General features: G+C 45.2%; 1 protein-coding gene across 8 annotated transcripts in view; it reads left to right on the plus strand.

Moving 5' to 3' along the window:
* The window catches only part of RTEL1 (regulator of telomere elongation helicase 1), a 120074-nt gene that overhangs the window by 73527 nt on the left and 24005 nt on the right, over nt 1–22542 (plus strand). For 7 of the 8 annotated variants that reach the window (XM_073308887.1, XM_073308886.1, XM_073308890.1 and 4 more), the window contains 6 exons: nt 538–564; nt 1527–1642; nt 3313–3436; nt 5191–5344; nt 10065–10219; nt 16422–16517. In XM_073308887.1, the coding sequence (XP_073164988.1) occupies nt 538–564; nt 1527–1642; nt 3313–3436; nt 5191–5344; nt 10065–10219; nt 16422–16517 (672 nt within the window). The remainder of the gene's footprint in view (nt 1–537; nt 565–1526; nt 1643–3312; nt 3437–5190; nt 5345–10064; nt 10220–16421; nt 16518–22542) is intronic. The other variant, XM_073308888.1, reaches the window with a different exon arrangement.

Genomic DNA, 22542 nt, shown 5'->3' on the forward strand with positions numbered 1-22542 from the left:
GATTGGAATCGAGGTGAACAAGCACTCAAAGAAAAAACGGTTACTCACATTCTCGTAACTGTTCTTCAAGATGTGGTGTTCACGTCCATTCCAGTGCCCACCCTCCTTACCCTCTGCTGGAGTAGCCAGCAAGAAGGAACTGAAGGGTGGTCGGGTCGGCAGGGTCGTATATTGAGTGCTACTCCGGGGGCTCCACAGCTGACCCGACGAGAGCTGTTAAGGGAAAAACTTTCCAACGACATGCACGTGGCGTGCACACACCTGATGGGAATGGACATGAACAACACATCTTGAAGAACAACAGTTCCAAGAAGGTGAGCAATCCTTAGTTATAATCAAACACAGGCCATACATTTTTTGAACACAGTTGCAGTCAAAATAGCTTGAATGCATGGTAACCATTTATCTTTCAAAGGGAATATTTGGCCCGAAAGGAAATTGGTCAGGATGTATAAACCATGGGTGTAGTGGGCTCTGTTTGGCAGCCTTTCAGGTTTGAGTACAAATACTATGTAATTTTTCTTTATCATCTTGCAGGGAAGCTGTTGGCTATTTAATAACATGGTAAGTGCATTGTAGGGCCAGGGCTATAAGCCCTAGTTCGGTGGCTAAACAGCAGAATTATTTATTAATAATTAGGTCAGGGTTCCATAGCAATTAGTAGTGCCTCAGTTTAGTTGGAAGTGATTGCTTTAGCAGAGTCTTGCACTTGACTCTCACCTTTTAGAGATACATTTATAGCATGTATTGGAGACTGAGACAAGTAGCCCCTGCATTGAGAATACATTTTACTTACAGTAACTCCTCACTTAACGTCATCCCAGTTAGTGTTGTTACATCGCTGATCTATTGGGGAACATGCTCCTTTAAAGTTGTGCAATGTTTGCTTATAACATTGTTTTGCGGGTGGGGGCTCAGAACTAGGGTGGGCTGGCAGCCTCCCTACTAGTTCCTCTCCGCTACCACCCTCCAGTGCCTCCCACCTGCGAGCCCTGTGGATCAGCGCCTTCCCTCTCCCAAACGCAGCGAAGCAGCTGTTTCGCCACATTCAGGAGGTTCGGGAGGGAGAGGAGCAAGGACACGGCTCGCAGCCTCCCCACTCCCTCCCCGCTTCTCCTGAATGTGGCAAAACAGTTGTTTCACCATGTTCAGGAGGAGTGGGGAGGCGCTGATCCGCGGGGCCCGTGAACAAGCAGGAGGCGCTGGGGAGTGTGTGGAGGGGAGCTGATGGGGGGCTACCAGCCCACCCTGGTTCCAGGCCCCCACCTGCTAGCTCCAACAGGCTGCTCTTCCAGAGAATCCCACAAGTAGTGGACAAAGTACTGTACTAGCAGGCAACGAAAAAAATCCCTGGAACCTAACCTCCCCTATTTACATTAATTCTTATGGGGAAATTGGATTCTCTTAACATGGTTTCGCTTAAAGTCACATTTTTCAAGAACATATCTACAACATTAAACGAGGAGTTACTGTATTTGACTAGCCTGATCCTCTCTCTCTCTCTCCCCCCCCACCCCCCTTTTTAGTATTTATCCGGGCGTGAGTGGTATCGGCAGCAGGCTTCCCGGGCTGTGAACCAGGCCATCGGCAGGGTTATCAGACATCGCCAGGACTATGGTGCCATTTTCCTTTGTGACCACAGGTGAATTCTTCTGTTGAGTAGGATGGACTATAAACGATGTATGTGCCAACATTCCTGTATCCAACACACTCAACTGTATGTACTGTGTGTATAAGTGCATTAGTATGACTAGTTGAAGACTACAGGTCATTAGTGATCATCAGCAAGCTAGGTATCATTCTCCCTAATAAGTGAAAATAACATACATGTTCATCCTCTGTTCTCCTTTCCCAAAAGCTTCTTTCTCCCTATTCCCTCCATGAGGCTGTTAGTAGTAGTAGCAGATGCAGAATAAGCTGTCAGTGATTATTTGTGGGTGTGTGTAGGTATATATCTTTTTTTATACATCTTTTTTTTAACCCTTTTCATGCCGGGAGTTAGAACTTCCTGAAATGCTAATACAAGTTATGTGAATACAGGGGTTCCAGTCCTGCTCTACACTAATTCTGAGAAGAGAGTGAATGGTAATTGCAGTTTTTAAGGGAGGTGCAGGAAGAAGTTGCATATTGCCAGAAAATCTAAAAACGATCTCACTTGTATTTCTAAACGGAATCATGTTTCTGGGAAATGAGTGAATTCCTGCCACTGCCGTGAACCATGTCAGCTTGAGTAGGAGTTTTGTTTGACTGTTCTGCAAGGTGTGTTGGTAGCTATGTTTGAACCTTCTGAGCATGCCGCCTTGTTTCTTAAGGGTGAGACTGAATCACCACTTTGTATTTTGCATGCTTCCAATTTCGGTTTCTGAAGAAGAAAGCTAGTTATTTCCATTTTGCCATAATGTTTTGTTTCTCAGGCCTTTCATCTGGTCTCTGCAATACGTGCAGCTTCTTCCTTTTGTTTATTTCTGACTTAGCCCCCAGAAACTGCTGGGTACAATAAAGTTTCATTCAAAAATAAACTATCTCAAGATTGGTATTAATGATTATGGGTAGATGACCCAGAGAACTAATAGTCTAGAACAGGGGTTCTCAAACTGGGGGTTGTGACCCCTCAGGGGGTTGAGGTTATTACGCGGGGGGGTTGCAAGGTGTCAGCCTCCACCCCCAAACCCCGCTTCACCTCCAACATTTATAATAGAATTAAACATAAAAAAGGTGATTTTAATTTATAAGGAGGGTTGCACTCAAAGGCTTGCTGTGTAAAAGGGGTCACCAATACAGAAGTTTGAGAACCACTGGTTTAGAATGAGCCTTTCATTTCTGGACATCTGGGTATGAATCCTGGTCTGTGTTCACAAGTGGAAATAAATGTGGTGGTTTCAGCCCAATCCCTAATGAGCATTTTTCTACCTTATGCAGCTGCCAGTCAGTTTTGGATAGCATGATATAACTGGTACCTAGCAGGAATGCTGCAGTTCAGTACAGAGCTGTAATGATAGACACAAGCACCCTGGCTCCAGCAAACTCTTGCTCTCCTGGGGACAAAGATCAATCCCAGGTTTTTTTGTGTTCTTACCCAGCTGCTTGTTTTTACTGTTCCTGCTTAGCTTGGCATTCCCAGGAGTAGGGGGATAGTCATACTATGAAATTTAATTTGTAATGTTGAGGACAGTGTCTGCGTATGCTCTTAAGACTTCAGTCACATCCCTGTTCTAGCTCCTCAGGTGAGATGTTCAAAGCTGCCTTCTGCTGAGAGATTAATTTAGTGGAGCTGTTTGAAGGATTTTTCTCCCATTTTCCAATTCTCCACAGGTTCGTGAACAATGATGTAAGATCCCAGCTGCCCTCCTGGGTCCGCCCTTATGTCAAGGTTTACAACAACTTCGGGCATGCAGTCAGAGAGGTCTCCCAGTTCTTCCGTATTGCTCAAAAAATCGTAGGTATCGTGAAACAAAGAAGGAGTTTTTGTCCAAGGGTGTCAGGGACTAAGCACACTCAGCCGTAGGAGGGTTGGGCAGAGGATCTCATCATTCTTAAGTGATCTCCTTTACTCAGGATTCTGAGGGTCAGCCCTCCCAGGGAAGGGCAGGGTATGTGTCACCAAGCTACAGGGCCTTCTGGGTTAGATTTCAAAGGAAAAAACTCTTCTCTTGTCTTCCTCTCATCCAGACTGCCCCTACACACAAGTTGCTTTGGTCTGGTATATAAAATGAGGGAGTGAAACTGAAGACTCCCCTCGTCACCCACATGGAGAGGACACAAGTTTGGAAAAATTGATCAGACTCTCAAATTATTTAGGTCCCAGCTGGCTGGTATGTAAAACAAGAAGCAGCAGCGGTTAATAGCACAGGCCAGAAATCATCCTATCATTTGCCCTTTTGGTACTAGGACATCTTTAAGACTTTGGCTTCTGCCTTGGCAATAAGGAGCTCTTTGATTCATTAGTACAATACACAAAAAGAAAAAGGGTACTTGTGGCACCTTAGAGACTAACAAATTTATTTGAGCATAAGCTTTCATAAGCTACAGCTCACTTCGTCAGATGCATGCAGTGGAAAATATAGTGGGGAGATTTTATATACACAGAGAACATGAAACAATGGGTGTTACCATACACACTGTAACAAGAGTGATCAGGTAAGGTGAGCTATTACCAGCAGGAGAGGGGAAAAAAAAACTGTTTGTAGTGATAATCAAGGTGGGCCATTTCCAGCAGTTGACAAGAATGTGTGAGGAACAGTGGGGCGGGGAGAATAAACGTGGGGAAATAGTTTTACCTTGTGTAATGACACATCCACTCCCAGTCTTTATTCAATCCTAATTTAATGGTGTCCAGTTTGCAAATTAATTCCAATTCAGCAGTCTCTCGTTGGAGTCTGTTTTTTTGTTGAAGAATTGTGACTTTTAGGTCTGTAATTGAGTGACCAGAGAGATTGAAGTGTTCTCCGACTGGTTTTTGAATGTTATAATTCTTGATGTCTGATTTGTGTCCATTTATTCTTTTACGTAGAGACTGTCCCGTTTGGCCAGTGTACATGGCAGAGGGGCATTGCTGGATGTACCACAAGTACTCTTTTTTTTTTTTCTTTTTGCGGATACAGACTAACACGGCTGCTACTCTGAAACCTGTCCTAGTACAATACAGTTTGCATGGTATAGTGAGGCACGGCTGATAGACAAAGGGATTTTGAAGTTGAGGGCTAAGTGTAAGATGGTGCCTTCAAAAGAATACACAGTAAAGGTGGCAGGGTACTTTGTGTAAGTATTTGTATGTGAGAGGTGTGAGCCTGAAATTGAGCTTAGAATTCTCATGCATTTAGGGGGGGTTCAAAAGAGAACTATCTCATTGTAAAGAGGAGCCAAAGAATAGTGCATCTGAATCAGAAGGGGCTGCACTGCAGAGAGAACATCAAGATTTTGTGTGATGCTTCCCACTCTGACATCCCTTTAGAGTTGCATTATTCCTCTGTTCCACCTACGTGTTTCTATGCTGAACCTCCCCATCTCTGCTTAATCTGCCCATGCTAATTTCTAATTATTCAGTCGCATCTCAGGTGCATATGTGTTCAGACCTCTCAAAATCCAGTTTATCTTCAGCTTTGCTCTTGGGTTCTTTCAATGAAATACGTTGAGCCTTTGAAGTGGAACGGTAGTGTTTGCCTAGTGTAACATTTTCCAGTCTTTGTGCAGATGCCCCCGCCCCCACCCCCAACACGGAGCTCCTGCTCTAGCACCATATGTGAAGGGGACCCGACATCATCCACATCATCTGGGCAGCCCCTGTCTCGGACAAAAGCAAAGAATTTAGATGACCATGTTCCTAGTTTGAAGAGGAAGCGAATGGGTAAGTCTGGGTGTTTACATTTCTAAATTGTTTACAATTGTGTCTTCCTTGTATTATAGGAAAACACATAAACTGAACTTTTTTTTTTTAATCCAAAGATTCTGGGCCAAGCCAGAGGTGGAGCAGGGAGACTAGGAAATGTAGAGGGGCAAGAATCCAGGAGGGGTTAAACAGAGGAGGGCCAAGAATCAAAGGATATAGACTAACAGAAGGGGTCTGGGGAAATACATGGGGGAATGGAAAGACTGGAAGGAAGAGACTGATAGGTATGGAGTGGGGACCTGAAGGTGGTTGGGTACCAAAGCGCATGAGATGACAGCAGACTGGGGATGCATGGAAAGGGGGCAGCATATGGGGGTAGAGAGAGGAGGCGACCAGACAGACAGGAAAGAGTCTTTTATTTGCATTTAAAAACTCGAAACATCTCAAATTTTCTAGCTTTACAACTCAGCTTTCACTGTGAATAAACACATGCCATCCCCCGCTCCATTGGTACAGGTGCCTGAGTGTTTCTTTTAAGGGTTCTAAATTGGAATTGACAAAAATGAAAAACTATCTGGCCACTGAGATGTCCAGGTGGAGGGAATGTCAAATAGTTACCCCACCTGAAATATTTTGGTATTTTTCCTCCTTGATGAACAGCCTTGAATATCTGAGGCTTCAACAGGTTGAATTTCATCATGGATTTATTTGATATGGCTTGAATTCTGACCAAGGCTAACTATTCTGGAAGGTGAGATAGCCTACTGCTTAGAATAGGCAACAAGAAGTCAGAAGGCTTGGCTTCTGATCCTGACACTGCCACTGACTTGCCATCTGAAACCCTGCCTCCATTTTTCCATCTTCAAAATGGGGGTGATAATTCTTGTTCACCTTTGTAAAGTATTTGAAATCCTCCTAATAAAGATGCTAAATGCTGTTAACTACATACCTCATCTCCCATTCTGTTCAATACTAGTCTCCTGTACATTGTGATAGCGCCGAAAACAAAATGAGGGCATTGACATCAAATGAACCAGTGACCTAAAAAATTGAGCTTAACTGATGTCAAAGGTAAAATGTTTTTCATGCCAAAGAAACTAGAACAGACCATTCTGTTGTGGACTACTTGCTGTTCCTGAATTTGACAATGTTTCATTGCACAGTAAATATGGTCTCCAAGCCAGATGGTGTTCTTAAAAATTATTCTTGCTTTCCTGATACTTTCTGATTAGAGAGACAAGATGGGTGAGGTAATATCTTTTATTGGACCAACTTCTGTTGGAGGGAGACAGACAGCCTTTTGAGATTACACAGAGCTCTTCCTCAAGCCACTGTGTAATCTCAAAAGTTCATCGCTCTCACAGACGATGGTCCAGTAAAAGATATTACCTCACCCATCTTGTTTTTCTAATATATTGGGACCAGCATAGCTACAGCAACTCTGCATACAACTTTGTCTGATTGTTACTCAGATTGTTTTGCCAGAAGTAAAAATATTTAGCTACTCTACTTAGTAACTGACACACAAAGGTAGGTAGTCTCACAAACTAAAGAGAAATAGGTGATTTTGTGTGTGTGGGGAGAATGCCTTTTTAGAAGCATCAAACTGATGTTGCCAGAACCTGGAACTGTAGGGTTAAAGTATCTACAGACAGACACAACTGGGCCCTAAAGGATGAGAATATGTTTCATGGACAGGAAGCTTGAATAAATGGCAATAAGATGTCAGTTTGGTACATGTAATTACAAGCACTTTGTAAGCTCAATCAGTGAGGTGATTGTCTAGTATAGTAATTTACGTGGCTAATAGTAGCTAATAGTCTCACTTTAACAAGTAAAAAAAAAAAGTCTTCTGTAACACCATAGAAAATGTTTGTGTTAATATTAATCTTGTGCCAAGTCAAAAGTTAATTACTCAGACTTCACTCCAGGAATTGGTCTCTGAGGGCAATTCAGAGACCCACAATGTTTAAACACAAATAACTTCGGTAGTAAGAGTGGCAGTAAGATTTCTGAAGATCACTCAGTGTAAAGTGTTGTGAGCTTAAATATGATTTTATTCAAGCTTTCCCTGAAATAGAAGTCCATCCTTTAAATACAGAAGTCAGAATTACAAAGGTTGTGACAAAGTTCCTCCTCTGTCTTGGTGGGTCCTGCGCTTATTGGCGGATTTGCTTACCTCAGAGGTTCATGGCAGCCCTCAGTTTGGCCACTTTCGTGGATCAAGTCTGCCGTTCACTCGGTTAGCCTCATCACTGGCCAGCATGGGGAAAAGGAAGAAGAACGATCCCCGCAGTCTCCACTGATCCACCTAGTGGATCGGGGAACAGGCCAGAAACCTTCCCCTCTGGTGGAACCCACAGCCCAGGTCAGCTCCTCTGGTATCAAGTAGGGAGTTGGGGGGAACCCGGGCCCACCCTCTACTCCGGGTTCCAGCCCAGGGCCCTGTGGATTGTAGCTGTCTACAGTGGCTCCTGTAACAGCTGCGTGACAGCTACAACTCCCTGGGCTACTTCCCCATGGCCTCCTCCCAACACCTTCTTTATTCTTACCACAGGACCTTCCTTCTGATGTCTGATAATGCTTGTACTTCTCAGTCTTCCAGTAGTACGCCTTTTCACTCTCAGCTTCTTGCGCCCAGCTCCTCACATGCGCACCACAAACTGAAGTGAGCTCCTTTTTAAACCCAGGTGTCCTGATTAACCTGCCTGTCTTAATTGATTCTAGCAGCTTCTTGATTGGCTGCAGATGTTCTAATCAGCCTGTCTGCCTTAATTGTTTCCAGAAAGTTCCTGATTGTTCTGGAACCTTCCCTGTTACCTTACCCAGGGAAAAGGGACCTACTTAACCTGGGGCTAATATATCTGCCTTCTATCGCTCTCCTTTAGCCATCTGGCCTGACCCTATCACAAGATATAAAGTCCCCAAGTTGGAACAGATCAGCTAAACTGACTTTTGTTGACTCAGCTGTTCAGTGCAGTTCTACTGCAAGTGAGACAAAGGATGAGAGATACCAGCACACACTACTGGGTTGCCCCAGAGGGTTAGAAGGGATGTTTGGTAGGAAATCCTGTAGAATCCATCAGAGTTATTGGAAACATTGGCATGTCGCCAGGCATGTAAGAGGAGGGGGTGGTATGTCAATTTCTTCTTGGCGTATGTGTCAGCGTTGATCCCACTGTAGGGTCCAGATACGTTTTGACCAGCAGACTGTCAGAGCTGCACAGGGGTCCTACTGAGCTGCCTCTTGTTCTATAGAAGGGCAGTGTGACTGCCACCTGCTTCACTTCCTTCTTACTGCCCATGGCAGCGAGATGGAAATCAGTGAGTGTCTGACCCATTAGTTCTGAAGTCAGGCAAAATTCTTTCTGGTTCTGCTGAAAATCTTCAGAATCACTTCTCATCTTCTGTTTCAACCACTGTGGACTGATGACTATATTAGAACTGAACACTTCTTCTCAGACACACCTTACAGACTCCCTTTCCAACCCTCCCCTATCCCCACGTCAGCCCCACCGTACAGTGTTTCTATAGCGATGAATTCAAAATCTGCAGGCTTCTAACCCTGTCCATCCTGCGATGGACTAATTCCCCTTAAAGACAGGCACAGTAGATGTCATTTTCTGCTTGGGAGAATCTCATGTTCTGAGCAGGTGCTCAGTATACTTAGCCTGGACACCGCACAAGTCATGAGATGTGAGGTTGAAACTCCACCTTCTGGGCCCAGACTACAGATCCAGAGGCAACAAGCTACTGAACAAACAAGCATCATTTAGCACCCCATCAAGCAGACAGGTGACAAAGACTACCAAGGAGAATATACCACCGAGAAAAGGCCCGTCACCGACATCGGCACCAGCACCAAAGTTGACCTCTGCTTTGATGACAAAGCTGGCAACAACATCTCAGACACTGAAGTTGAGCATTGGAAGTGGCCACTCTGAGTACCGGAGCAGAAGCTTAAAGCCCTCCCACACAGCGTCCTCCCACACAGACAGGCACAGCAGGACATCTGGGGATAAGCCCTCCAAGACCCTCACAGTATCGAGGGATGGAGAGAAAGATCAGATTCTCCTGACAACGATGGTCGTACCGTTGGTGTCAATCCTGTCCTTGTGGGATGACGCTCAGGCTGAACCAGGCCTATTGTCAGTGGTGAGCTATCCACTGGCATGGACTCCAGTACTGAAAGTGGCTTATATGTCAGCATCAACCCTGACGGAGTTATGCTCCTCACCATCACCGGGGCCATACATCAAGCAAGCAATTGAACATCAAGGCACATTTCACCAGAGCACAGGCAGCAGCATCTGCCTGCTTGAGGAATGTGCTAGTCTCTGAGTTCTGCAAGGCAACTGTGTAGAGCAACTCACTAACTTTTCTGGTTCTTTGAAATTCCAAGGAGTTCACTTTGGATCCCATGACCTGCCCTTCATCCCTACTTTTCAGGTTCCTCTGCAACACAGGCTTTGAATTGCAAGGGAACTCAGGGAGGATTGCAGCTGCCCCATGTTTTATGCCTTCATATGACAGCACAAGGAGGCAGAGTTCCCATATATAGCTCCAATGGACATCACTTGTCTCTCTCTGTCTCTCTCTCTGAGAGAGAGTCAGTCTTGTGCATGTAAGGCATGTGCTCACCTATTGCAGGATCCACCCTGACTGTCTGCATCTTGGAAAACCACAGTTACTGCAGGGTAAATAACAGGTCTGTTTACATTCTGTCTTGATGTTGTAGGGCTGCTGGGGGATGGAGCAACCAGCCTGTGTGTGGAGTACGATCAAGAGCTGATCTCATCAAGGAAGCAGCCCCTTGGGCTCCTGGATGCATTGGAGCACAATGAGAAGAGCAGTGAAGGGACAGAAGATGACTGCTTGCCAGGAGAGGAAAAGGTAATGGTGATCGCATACAGAAGAGCTGTATGTAGGTTTGTATGAACTATTGGTCCTAAAATTAAATGTTTGGTTGACAATTTATGGGTGCCGGATCCAAATCCTTTCAAAAAAATACCTTGTAATTCATCACCATTAACAAGTAAGGTCTAGAGATGCGCTTGAGTAATAGCTTCTTTTTGGAGAAGGACACCCTGCCACGTTCTAGTATGTGACCTACACATTCACATTGGTGCTAATAATGAACTTATCACTGCTATAGGTGAGACACAGACTGCCAGAAGTTAGCATTCTACTTTTAGGCCTGAGGAGTCCTCAAAAAGAGGTTGCTGTATATGCAGAACCTCATGGTGGACATTCACTGTAGTTGTTTGAATGTGAATATGTATTACAGGAAAACTGGAACTCCTTTTGAATTTTTATCTGCATGTGGAGCAGCATTCAAATGGGAAATGGACTCTTTGGCTCTCAGAGCCCACACTGCACAGATAGAAGTACCTTATCACTGAGCCACAGGAGCCCTGCAATGCCATTGCACAGTAGGGTTAGGAAGCATCTTCTATGCTACTGCTTTTCCTTAGGCCTCTTCTAGAGAGAGAATAGTCTCTAACTGGGAGGTCTAAGTGAAGTACATTTCTGATCAGGCTGGTTTCCTCCCGCTATTCCAGAAATGAAATTTTTGCAATTAGTGATGCAGTTTTGTTGGAGTAGCCTGGTTTCCTGTCTCAATATGGCCCCTGACTCCATTACATGCAGGAATAGTTTTACTGTTCCTGCTAATCAGTTTTCTTTAACACAGAGATGTCTCTTATGAAAATATTGCTTTCAGGGCTATTTCTTGTGCATAGAGCTGTTCAGTATGGGGTGCCATTTGCCAGTCAAGGGAATAAGCACCCCTTCACCTGAACCCATTTGATTAATTAAATCAAATGAATTAAAAAGCCATATGGTCGTTGTGTTTATCCTGCTCAAACTCGCACAGCTTTGAGCATCTCTAGGCAATGACAACTGCAGTTATGAAAGAGAAGAACATCAATGGGCAGTTCTTAAACCCAACATATCTTGAGGGTATTTTTATCTTCTAAATTTAAATCTAAAAACCAACTATGAACAAAGATCTAGGTGAATGACAAAGTAAGTATTCAGGAATCATATACGAGCAGGCAGGATTGTATTCGTACCCTGCTGAATATGCAGATATATTCTTTGAGTGCTTGCTCATGTCGATTCCATTGTAGGAGTGCATGCGCCCATGTGTGCAGTCGTCGGAGATTTTTGCCTTAGCGGTATCCATAAGGCCAGTTGTCGTCCCCTTGAGTGCTGCGCTCATGCACTGGTATATCAGGCGCTGCTGGCCCTACAGCCTCTCAGTTCCTTCTTACCGCCTATGGTGGTCAGTCAGGACACCTTTCCTTGCTCATCAAGGACTTGTGGTTTTCTTACCATGGACTTTTTGCCTTTAGGCTTTCTGCATACTTATTTTTAGTGTTAAGTACCTGTTTATTGCAGTAGTTAGTGTTACTAGTTAGGTCCCAGTGGGGTTTTAAGCCCTGTGAATCCTGTAAGAGGCCTGTGCCTGTTAGTGACTCCCCACGGTAGCTGTCTCAAGTGCCTGGGGGAAGTGCACGTTAAAGAGAGGTACTGAATTTGTAAAAACTTTCGGCCTCGCACGCAAAATGAGAGAGACGTCGGGCTCAGAGCCCTCCTTATGGAGTCTTCCCAGGGTCTGAGCTCTCCCGCCATGAGTCTCCCAGCACCTCGGCATTGGTAGGAAGTGTTCCACTGGCACCGGGGCCCACTTGTCACTGCTGTGCGTTGCTGGTGCCAAAGAAGAGGGCTAAGAAGCATGGCTCCGTGGCACCAACAAAAAGGGGCCAGTTAGCAGAAAGCAAAGAGCCTGCCTCGAGTTACCTGCCTACCACAGAGCCCCGCAGTTGGCCCTCTCCTGTCCGGGCCGTCAGCCCGCTGAAAGGTCCTCCTCCGACTCCTGCAAGCGGGACTGGACTGACTCCCCTGCCGGCACTGATGCCTTCAAGAGCCCTGGCTTCAAAGAAGCACAGCTCTCCACCTGTGCTACCAGTGCCACAGGCTTCGGCTAAGGCTCCCCAAGAGGGCAAGCCAGTTGACAAGGCTCCCTAGGGAGTGGTGGAGTGCCGCCGATTCCTTGAGATGATGGTGCGCTCTCCTCCTCCATACCGCCAGGCACCAGTGCCATCGCTGAGATCGGTGGATACTTATTGTTGGTCACCGGCTCCGTGGTCACGGTCGCTGTCATCTCGATTCAGCTTGCCGAGAGGGAGGCGCTAGTCCAGCTATTATCGGTGCTGATTGCCTTCCCAAAGGTCGTCATCCCAACACCGATCCCAGTCTCCGACACAGTGGGAACAATCTTCTTCACATCTCCGATCTCCTCGGTATGGGACCCGCTCACCACACTGTCTGTATTGGTCCCTTCGGGCAGGGCGCCGGTCTCCTGTGTCAGTGGTCTCTAGGCAGACCCAGGCCTCAACAGCCCCACCGTGGTCTCCAGAAGGGGGGGTTCTCTGGAACCGAGGGCCTCTTCAGCCTGTCACCTAGATCTCAGCGGCGAGATTGGGTGTCCGAGCTGGCCGCAGTGGCAGAGGAGTAATAGCAGTCTGTGCAGTGGCCTGCTCAGTGGCAAAGTTGGAATGCCTAGGGGATCCTGGTCATGGCAATGCCCCCAGGCACGGTACTGGAGGCACACCTGGTTGCCAAGTCTCAGGATGCTGTGCCTACCCGCAAGCCGGCCTCCCCGGTGGAGGAGGAGGAACAGGTCTCCACCGAGACAGTCCTCCTCATCCTCCCCCGACGAGGCGGTCGCTGGCTCCTCCAGTGCCAGCCTGCCTGATGACTTTAAGGACCACCATGCCTTACTCCAGCGGGTGGCCAACCACCTGGGCCTACAAGTGGAGGAGATGGCTGAACAGCAAGACACTATTCAGTGTCCTGTTAGCCTTGACCCCTACCTGTATTGCACTACCAGTGCATGAAGGGATCCTCAAAGTTGCCAAAGCCATTTGGCAGATGCCCTCCTCCAGCCCTCTCACCTCAAAATGAGCTGAGAAAAAGTACTTTGTCCCTGCCAAAAGTTTTGCATATCTTTATACCCGCCCTCGTCACGGCTCACTGATGGTTTCCATGGCCAATGAGAAGGAGAAGCAGGGGCACTCCAGTTCTACCCCAAAAAATAAGGAGGCAAGCGGCTGGACTTGTTTGGAAGAAAAGATTTCTTCCACTGCAAGTCTATAGTTTCGGGTGGCAAACCACCAGGCCCTCCTGGACCACTATAATTTCAATTTATGGGACACTCTCCATAAATTTAAGGAGTCCTTCCTGCAAGATCAGGCCCAGGAATTCATCACCCTGGTGCAGGAGGGCACCTCAGTGGCCTGCTGCACCTGCAGATGCGGTGGCCTTGGCAGCCAGGGTGGTGTCATCCGCAGTGGTGATGAGGCGCAGCTCCTGGCTTCAAACCGCTGGGCTTTCCCAGGAGATGCAGACCTCCATTCAGGACCTTCCTTTTGATGGGAGCGGTCTGTTTTCCGATCAAACGGATGCGAGGCTGCACGGGATGAAGGACACCAAAGCCACCCTCTGTTCGCTGGGCATCCACACACCACAGTCTGCATGTAAGCTGTTCCAGCTGTCCCCGACACCAAGGTCGTGGCAACCTCATTCCGGACCTGTCAGGAGAAGGGACAGGGACGCTACATTTGGTCATTGCTGCCTTTCTGCCTCCTACTTACCTGCACATCCTAGCCAGGCTAAACGTTTGGCAGGGCAGAAGCGCCCATTTTGATGGCACGATTGAGAGCGACGTCCCAGCCAATTCCTCGGATCCGCTGCTGCCTTTCCTCAACCTCCTTTTTCCCTACCTCTCAGCCTGGTTGCGGGTTACGTTGGAGCGTTGGGTCCTGGACATAATAGCTATACCCTGCAATTTTTGCCCCTTCTTTCCCCGCTCCCCCCCCTTCCCCATCCCTCTTCAGGGACCCTTCTGACGAGCAACTCCTCATTCAGGAGGTTGACAGTCTTCTGCGTCTGGGGGCTATGGAGGAGGTTCCTTGGAACATGAAAGGAAAGGGGTTTTACTCCTGGTACTTCCTAATCCCAAAAGTGAAATGGGGCCTCAGACCCATTCTGGATCTGCGCCGTCTCAACAAGTCTCTCAAGAAGTTAGTTTCGCATGGTCTCCCTGACCTCCGTCATCCCTTCCCTGGATCCAGGAAACTGGTACGCCGCTCTTGACTTGAAAGATGGTTATTTCCATATTTCTATATTTCCAAGGCACAGGCACGTCTTCTGTTTTATGATAGGAGGGCGCCATTTCCAGTTCACGGTGCTACCCTTTGGTCTCTCTTCGGCTCCGCGGGTGTTCATGAAGTGCATGGCGCTGGTGGCCGCTTACCTCAGGCATCCCCATATCTACTCTAGCGACACAATCATAGGACCCAGCCACACCATCAGGGGCTCATTCACCTGCACATCTACTAATGTGATATATGCCATCATGTGCCAGCAATGCCCCTCTGCCCTGTACATTGGCCAAACCGGACAGTCTCTACTCAGAAGGATAAATGGACACAAATCGGACATCAGGAATGGTAGCATACAAAAGCCAGTAGGAGATCACTTCAGTCTCCCTGGATGTTCAATAACAGATTTAAAAGTAGCCATTCTTCAACCAAAAAAACTTCAAAAACAGACTTAAAAGAGAAACTGCAGAGCTACAATTAATTTGCAAACTTAACACCGTCAGTTTGGGCTTGAATAGGGACTGGGAGTGGCTGGCTCACTTACAAAAGCAATTTTTCCTCTCTTGGTATTGACACCTCCTCATCAGTTATTGGGTGTGGACCACATCCACCCTGACTGAATTGGCCTTCAAAATCAGTTCTCCACTTGTAAGGTAACGCCCTTCTCTTCATGTGCCAATATATATTTATGCCTGTATCTATAATTTTCACTCCATGCATCTGAAGAAGTGGGTTTTTTACTCACGAAAGCTTATGCCCGAATAAATCTGTTAGTCTTTAAGGTGCCACCAGACTCCTCGTTGTTTTTGTTTTTACCGCTGTGTTACCTAATCTTGCTCTGACTGACTTTGAAAGGTAAAGTTTCTGCATAACTGCATTAGGTTTTTACTCTTAACATGCTAGGCAGTGTCCTGGTCTGATTTATCTGTTGAAAGGAGGGAACTCAGGGTGCGGGGAAAAATCAAAATAATATTTTTTAACATTTAAATCAACCTTTGATTTTAAAAAAAAGCCTTATTTGAATTTTCAACCATCTGTCTCAAGATTCAGTTTATAATAAACTATTGTCTTCTGAATAAATAAAATAAATTCAAAAAGTTGAAAAGGATCAATATATTAAGAATTACATATGCTTACAGTTTTCATCATAGTAGATTCATGACCCTGTACTCTACAGTCTGCTTTATGAAACGCTGGAAATACAACTGGCTAAAGACTCTTCATAGCCTGGATTAAGGCATGACTTGCTGGTATTCTTTAAAACTCAAGGCCAGATTCACCCTCATAACCTTTGCGGACACAGAATAGTCCTTGGGAGGGAAAGAAAGCTAAACCATTAAGGAAGAGCACAGTTTCTCTTGATGTGAACTTTTGCAGTTCTCTGTCAGCCAGTTGTCCAGTTCTCTCTCTGCATTGTAAAAGATGTCTATATAGGGAATATTTTGAATTAGTTTTACATACGATGGTCATTTCAAAATAAAATATAAGATTGCGTGGCAGAGAACAATCTCCACAGGTTAGGCTTATTTTCTAATTTCTGTTTCTTTGATATGAGGATCTCTGGAGGAAGTATGAAGGAACAAAAGAGTGGCCTCTGCCTCACTCGCTCACTGTAATGCCATCATAATTTTCTAGTTAGGACCATTCTACACATTCAAATGAATGTGTTCGTCCTCTCTGAACTGCCCCATATATTGTCTTTGTTCATCTGCTTCATTCCCTGTCTTCTGAATCATCCAGTAGGTGAGTGCTCTTCCAGAAACCGAAATTCATCCAACGCTCCATTGACACTGTTTGTCATGATTTGCTTTGTCTCCTTGGAGTCATGTCACTGTGCGGGATTAACTACCTTTATTACAGAAAATGACAAGAAGAGGAAGGGGGGAAACAAAATAAACTAAAGCCTTTTAATATTGTCTTTACAGGCAAAACGTTTATCAACACTCTCGCTTCAGTACGAGAAGAGGTTAACAGATGAGCAGAAAGGAGGAAGAAAGAAAATAAGAATAGTCAACAATCTGGTATGTGTTTGTGTTGAACAGTTTATATGAGAGTAGAATCTGAGATAAAAAGGCTGAGATTGTTTATATGTTTTATAGGCGGTGCAAGTAGCAATGCCTGTAATTAAAGTTGCCCAAAAGTTTCCAGTGTAAGACTCTGTTTCCAATTTCTTATAACTTGGCCAATATTAAACCTAAAAATTTCCAAGATGAGTGTCTGACTCAGATTGAATTTTTGGGATAATTTTCAGCTACAATAGTCCACCCATTTCCAAGAATTAGGTTAGGGGAAAATAAGTTGTTTTGCCCATGTAAAAAAACAAAATCTTACAATCATTGAAGAAGAAAGCTCTAGCACCTCCAGGCTTTGGAGCATGGACTTGAAATTTGCCGGGGATGTCACCCTAGTGTTGAAGATGTGCCTTTTCCATCCCTAGGAAAATATGTCCAAATTTGGACAAGTTATAAGCGTCTGAAAAGTCGGAGTTTGCACAAGTTCAGTAAAGGTTTGTTAGTTTGTGAGCTAAATTTTCTGAAGATTCTGTCTGCACTGAGCATTCTCATAGATTCTAAGGGCAATAATGAGCATTGTGATCATCTTCCTGTGTAGCATTGGCCATAGCATTTCACCAAAATAATTCCTGGAGCTGATGCTTTAGAAAAATATCCAATCTTGATTTAAAAATGGTCAGTGATGGAGAATTCACCGCGACCCCTGGTAAAAATTGTTCCCATAGCTAATTATTCTCAGTTAAAAATGTATGCCTTATTTGCTGTCTGAATTTGTCTAACTTCAACTTCCAGCCACTGGATCATGTTATACCTTTTTCTGCTAAATTGAAGAGCCCTTTATTAAATATTTGTTCCTACGGCTGTCGATTAATTGCAGTTAACTCATGTGATTAACTTTAAAAAAAATTAATCGCACTGTTAAACAATAGAATACCAACTGAAATTAAATATTTTGGATGTTTTTCTACATTTGCAAATATATTTATTTCAATTACAACACAGACTACAAAGTGTACAGTGCTCACTTTATATTATTATTTTTATTACAAATATTTACACTGTAAAAATGATAAATAAAAACCAGTATTTTTCAAATCACTTCATATAAGTACTGTAGTGCAATCTCTTTATTGTGGAAGTGTAACTTACAATTTTTTTGTTACATAACATAACTGCACTCAAAAACAAAACAAATGTAAAACTTTAGAGACTAAAAGTCCACTCAGTCCTACTTCTTGTTCAGCCAATCTCTATGACAAATGAGTTTGTTTACATTTACGGGAGATACTGCTGCCTGCTTCTTATTTACGTCACCCGAAAGTGAGAACAGGCATTCGCATGGCACTTTTGTAGACGGTGTTGCATGGTATTTACATGCCAGATATGCTAAATATTCATATGCCCCTTCATGCTTTGGTCACCATTCCAGAGGACATGCTTCCATGCTGATGAGGCTCGTTAAAAAAATAATGCATTAATTAAATTTGTGACTGAACTCCCTGGGGGAGAATTGTATGTCTCCTGTTCTGTTTTACCCACATTCTGCCATATATTTCATGTTATAGCAGTCTGATGATGACCCAGCACATGTTCGTTTTAAGAACACTTTCACAGCAGATTTGACAAAACACAAAGAAGGTACCAATGTGAGATTTCTAAAAATAGCTACAGCACTCGACCCAAGGTTTAAGAATCTTAAGTGCTGTCCAAAATCTGACAAGGATGAGGTGTGGAACATGCTTTCAGAAGTCTTAAAAGAGCAATGCTCAGATGCAGAAACTACAGAACCCGAACCACCAAAAAAGAAAATCAACCTTCTGTTGGTGGCCTCTGCCTCAGATGTTGAAAATGAACGTGTATCAGTCCACTCTTCTTTGGATCGTTGTCAAGCAGAACCCATCATCAGCATGGACACGTCCTCTGGAATGGTGGTTGAAGCATGAAGGGACATATGAATCTTTAGCGTAGGCTCTAAAGTTTTACATTGTTCTATTTTTGAATGCAGTTATTTTTTTGTACATAATTCTACATTTGTACGTTCAACTTTCATGATAAAGAGATTGCACTACAGTACTTTTATTAGGTGAATTGAAAAATACTATTTCTTTTGTTTTTTTACAGTGCAAACATTTGTAATAAAAATAAATATAAATTGAGCACTGTACACGTTGTATTCTGTTGTAATTGAAATCAATATATTTGAAAATGTAGAAAACATCCAAAAATATTTACATGAATGGTATTCTGTTGTTTAACAGCATGATTAATTGTGCGATTAATCATGATTAAAAAAATTAATCATTTGACAGCCCTGTTTGTTCCACATGTAGATACTTATAGACTGTAATCAAGTGACCCCATAATCTTTTCTTTAAGATAAATAGATTAAACTTCTTCTATCACGGTAGGCATGTTTTCTAATCCTTTAATCATTCTCATGTCTCTTCTTTAAATCCTCTCCAATTTATCAACATCATAAGAACAGCCATACTGGGTCAAATCAATGGTCCATCTAGTCCAGTATCCTGTGTTCTGACAGTGGCCACTGCCAGGAGCCCCAGAGGGAATGAACAGAACAGGGAATCATCAAGGGATCCATCCCCTGTCGCCCATTCCCAGCTTCTGGCAAACAGAGGCTAGGGACACCATTCCTAAATTGTGGGCACCAGCACTGGACACAGGATTCCATTAGTGGTCACACCAATGCCAAATAGAGAGGTGAAATAACTTCTCTACTTCTACTCGAGATTCCCGTTTATGTATCCAAGGGTCACATTAGCCCTTTTGGCCACTGCATCATGCTGGGAGCTCATGTTCAGCTGATTAGCCACCATGACCCCCACATCTTTTTTTAGTCACTGTTTCCCATGTTAGTATCCCCCATCTTGTAAATATGACCTGCATACTTTGTTCCCAGATGTACACATCTACATTTAGCCATATTAAAATGGTTCCAGCTCCTCACAGATTCTGTGTGCTGATCAGATGGTGTATCCACCTTCCCCCCCAGAGCAACTGTAGCGCAGGGCAGCAGAGACTAAGCGGGACTTTCCCTGCAGTGGCTCCTAGCAGGGACTCTTTGTCGTGCAAGGCATAGGAACTAAGATGTCTCTCCTTAGTTCTCAGTGTTGCTTCCCTACTGACACCCCAGCAGAAACAGCTTGACTCGAGGATGCAGAGTAGTGAAGAACAGAGGGACAAGTGGGAAGAGATGCAGAGCTGGGGGACAAGGGCAGGAGTCTGGGTGGAAGGGAGTTAGGAGCGGGAGCCCCAAGAGAGGTGAGGAGAAAGGCAGGAGCCAGGGTAAGGAATGATGAGAGCAGACGGGGAAGGGGGAGAGAGAGGGGAGCAGGACTGAAAGAACAGGAGCTGAGTGTGTGGGGAAGTATAGGAGCAAGGTTGTGGACACCCAGGAGCTGCGGGAAAGGAAATAGCATCGAGGTACAGAGGGAGTTGCTGGGGAAGGGGGAATAGGAGAAGAGGAGGACAGGGAAAGGCTGAGGGGATCGGGGCAGAAGGGTTTCTAATCTCTAGAGCACAATCCCCTACCAGACCTGGAACTGAACCCATTATTTCTGAGATTCATCATTCCTTTGCTGTCTGGCAACTAGCTGTGTGTGTCTGGCAAAGTATGTGTCTCCTTCCCCCTCCAGAGGCATGTCCACCAAAGCTAAAGTTATTAGCCACCTTCTGCTACTAGTTATTTCAATTAGCTTGAGTGATAGAGGACTGTGCTATGGGTCTAAAGATCCTAACCCTACTGATGACTCATGTGAGAGTCAATATGGTTCCATATGGTGGAATTTTTGGTTTTGTTTTTTCAATTTTTAAGTTTAAAAAGCCAGGAAATTACATTTAAAAGCCACATTAAATGAACATTAAGGTTTCAAAGTCAAGCAATCAGCTGGTAGGGAATGCCCACACTGAGGTTGCTTGTGAAATCTGAATTAGACCCTCTTGCAAGATGCTTTATATTATACAGTCTTTAATTACATGCTTACATAATATTTTTTCCACAGGATTCCTACCTCATTTAGTGCACAGGGATTGACAATGGTCTGGGAATGAATCAGGGTTGTGTAGTGAAGGTGGGTGACTGTAGGACCTCTACCTCTTTTGTGCAGACATTTGAAAGGGTGTGTGGTGAAGGAGGCAGCTATCACGTAACTAAAGATTGCGTTATAATGCATATTCAGGTGTGTGTGGGGGGGGGGGGGGGCTGAATTAATGGTACTGCAGTGCCATTGACACCTAACTTTCTCTCCTCCTTATCAAGTGTAGACAGTACTGGGCTCAGTTGAGGATAGGCTGAGATAATTAATGTCAGTAGAAAGGGTGAAGTATTTTGAGGCTCTTCCTGGAGCTTTGAATGCCCATTTAGTAGAGACCATCGTCTCGCCCATTTCAGGATGGCAGGCAACCTCACAGTTCTTTTGCACTGCTCATGGAGGCTCAGATGTCATCCATGACCAGCCGAGACTGGCAGAGAGATTGCATGCCAGTTTCACAGATGTAGGCTTAGCCACAGTGAGCCATGCTTTTGTCACCTCAGGGCTGAGCTATTGCAGTGCACTCTGAAGATGACTCAAGAAACTACAGTAGGTTCATCATGCAGCTGTCTGCCTGCAAGGTAGAACAAACTGATATGAGCTCTATACACAGATTATGTATATTTCTGGAGCCCTTTCAAGATACTGATGTTCATCTTCAAAGCCTGAAATGGATTAGGAACTAACTGTTGAAATGACCACCTGTTGCTCCACATCCCACCATGGCAGTTGAGCTCAGGGATGCTGAGCCTGACAGAATCCAGGCTCCAACAGGAATGGAAGCAGGTTGCTTTCAGCAGAGGGCCCTCAGCAGTGGAATTCATTGCTACCTAGATTATGATGAGTCAGTCTTGTAGCCCTCAAGGTGTGATTCAAGACTCATCTCTTTTGGCAGACCTTCTCCTAAGAATAGAGTTGTGCAATGGACCTGGCTGCCTGCCTGCCCTGGAAAGCAATCCACCCAGAGTTCAGTTCCCCTAAAGCACTCGCCAGTAATCTGTGAGGAACGGGATTAGAGTTTGTTCCTCTTCCTTGAGGGAGGGAACAGGTGAACATCTAAATTTATGTGAATGACCCCAGATGTTACAGGGATGGGTGTCTTAGGAGCATATATAATAAGAGTCTGGGAAATTGTTGCATACACAGGTATTGGAATTCCCCAAGGAGTCACCATTTGTTGCCCTTAGGGATATACCCATGGGGAAAGGCTTATGAGGAAGGGGTATATTAAAATATACTGCAGGCATTCTGTTTTGATTTATGAGCACACTATGATTCAGACCCAATTAATACAGCTGCTGTCATAGAATAACTAGGGGACTGCCAACAGAAATATAAGTTATATCCTTAGGAAAATCCCTACTGTGTTCCGCTGTACAAGCCTGTCTCCTGAAATTCCTGCTTCCATTCTGGAGTTACAATGGCCAAGCATTAAACCAGGGGTGGGCAAACTTTTTGGCCTGAGGGCCACATCTGGGAATAGAAATTGTATGGCGGGCCATGAATGCTCACAAAATTGGGGTTGGAGTGCGGGGGCGGGAACGAGGGGGGCGGGGTGAGGGCTCAGGGGTGGGGCCAGAAATGAGGAGTTCAGGATGTGGAGGGGGATGGGGTGCGGGGGGGAGTGAGGGTTCCAGTTGGGGGTGTCGGGGCTGGGGATGAGGTGTAGGAGGGTGCTCTGGGCTGGGATCGAGGGGCTGGGAGGGAGGGGGATCAGGGCTGGGGCTGGGGGTTTGGGTGCAGAGGCAGGCTCAGAGATGCAAGCTCCAGATGGCGCTTATCTCAAGTGGCTCCCAGAAGCAGCAGCATGTCCCTTCTCTGGCTCCTACACGGAGGTGCAGCCAAGCGGCTCTGCATGCTGCCCCGTCCGCAGGCGCTGCCCCTGCAGCTCCCATTGGATGCGGTTCCCAGCCAATGGGAGCTGTGGAGGCGGCTCTTGGGGTGGGGGCAATGTGCAGAGCAGAGTGCCCTGGCTGCCCCTACGT

The sequence above is a fragment of the Lepidochelys kempii genome, chromosome 13, assembly GCF_965140265.1.
Source record: "Lepidochelys kempii isolate rLepKem1 chromosome 13, rLepKem1.hap2, whole genome shotgun sequence".
NCBI lineage: Eukaryota > Metazoa > Chordata > Testudines > Cheloniidae > Lepidochelys > Lepidochelys kempii.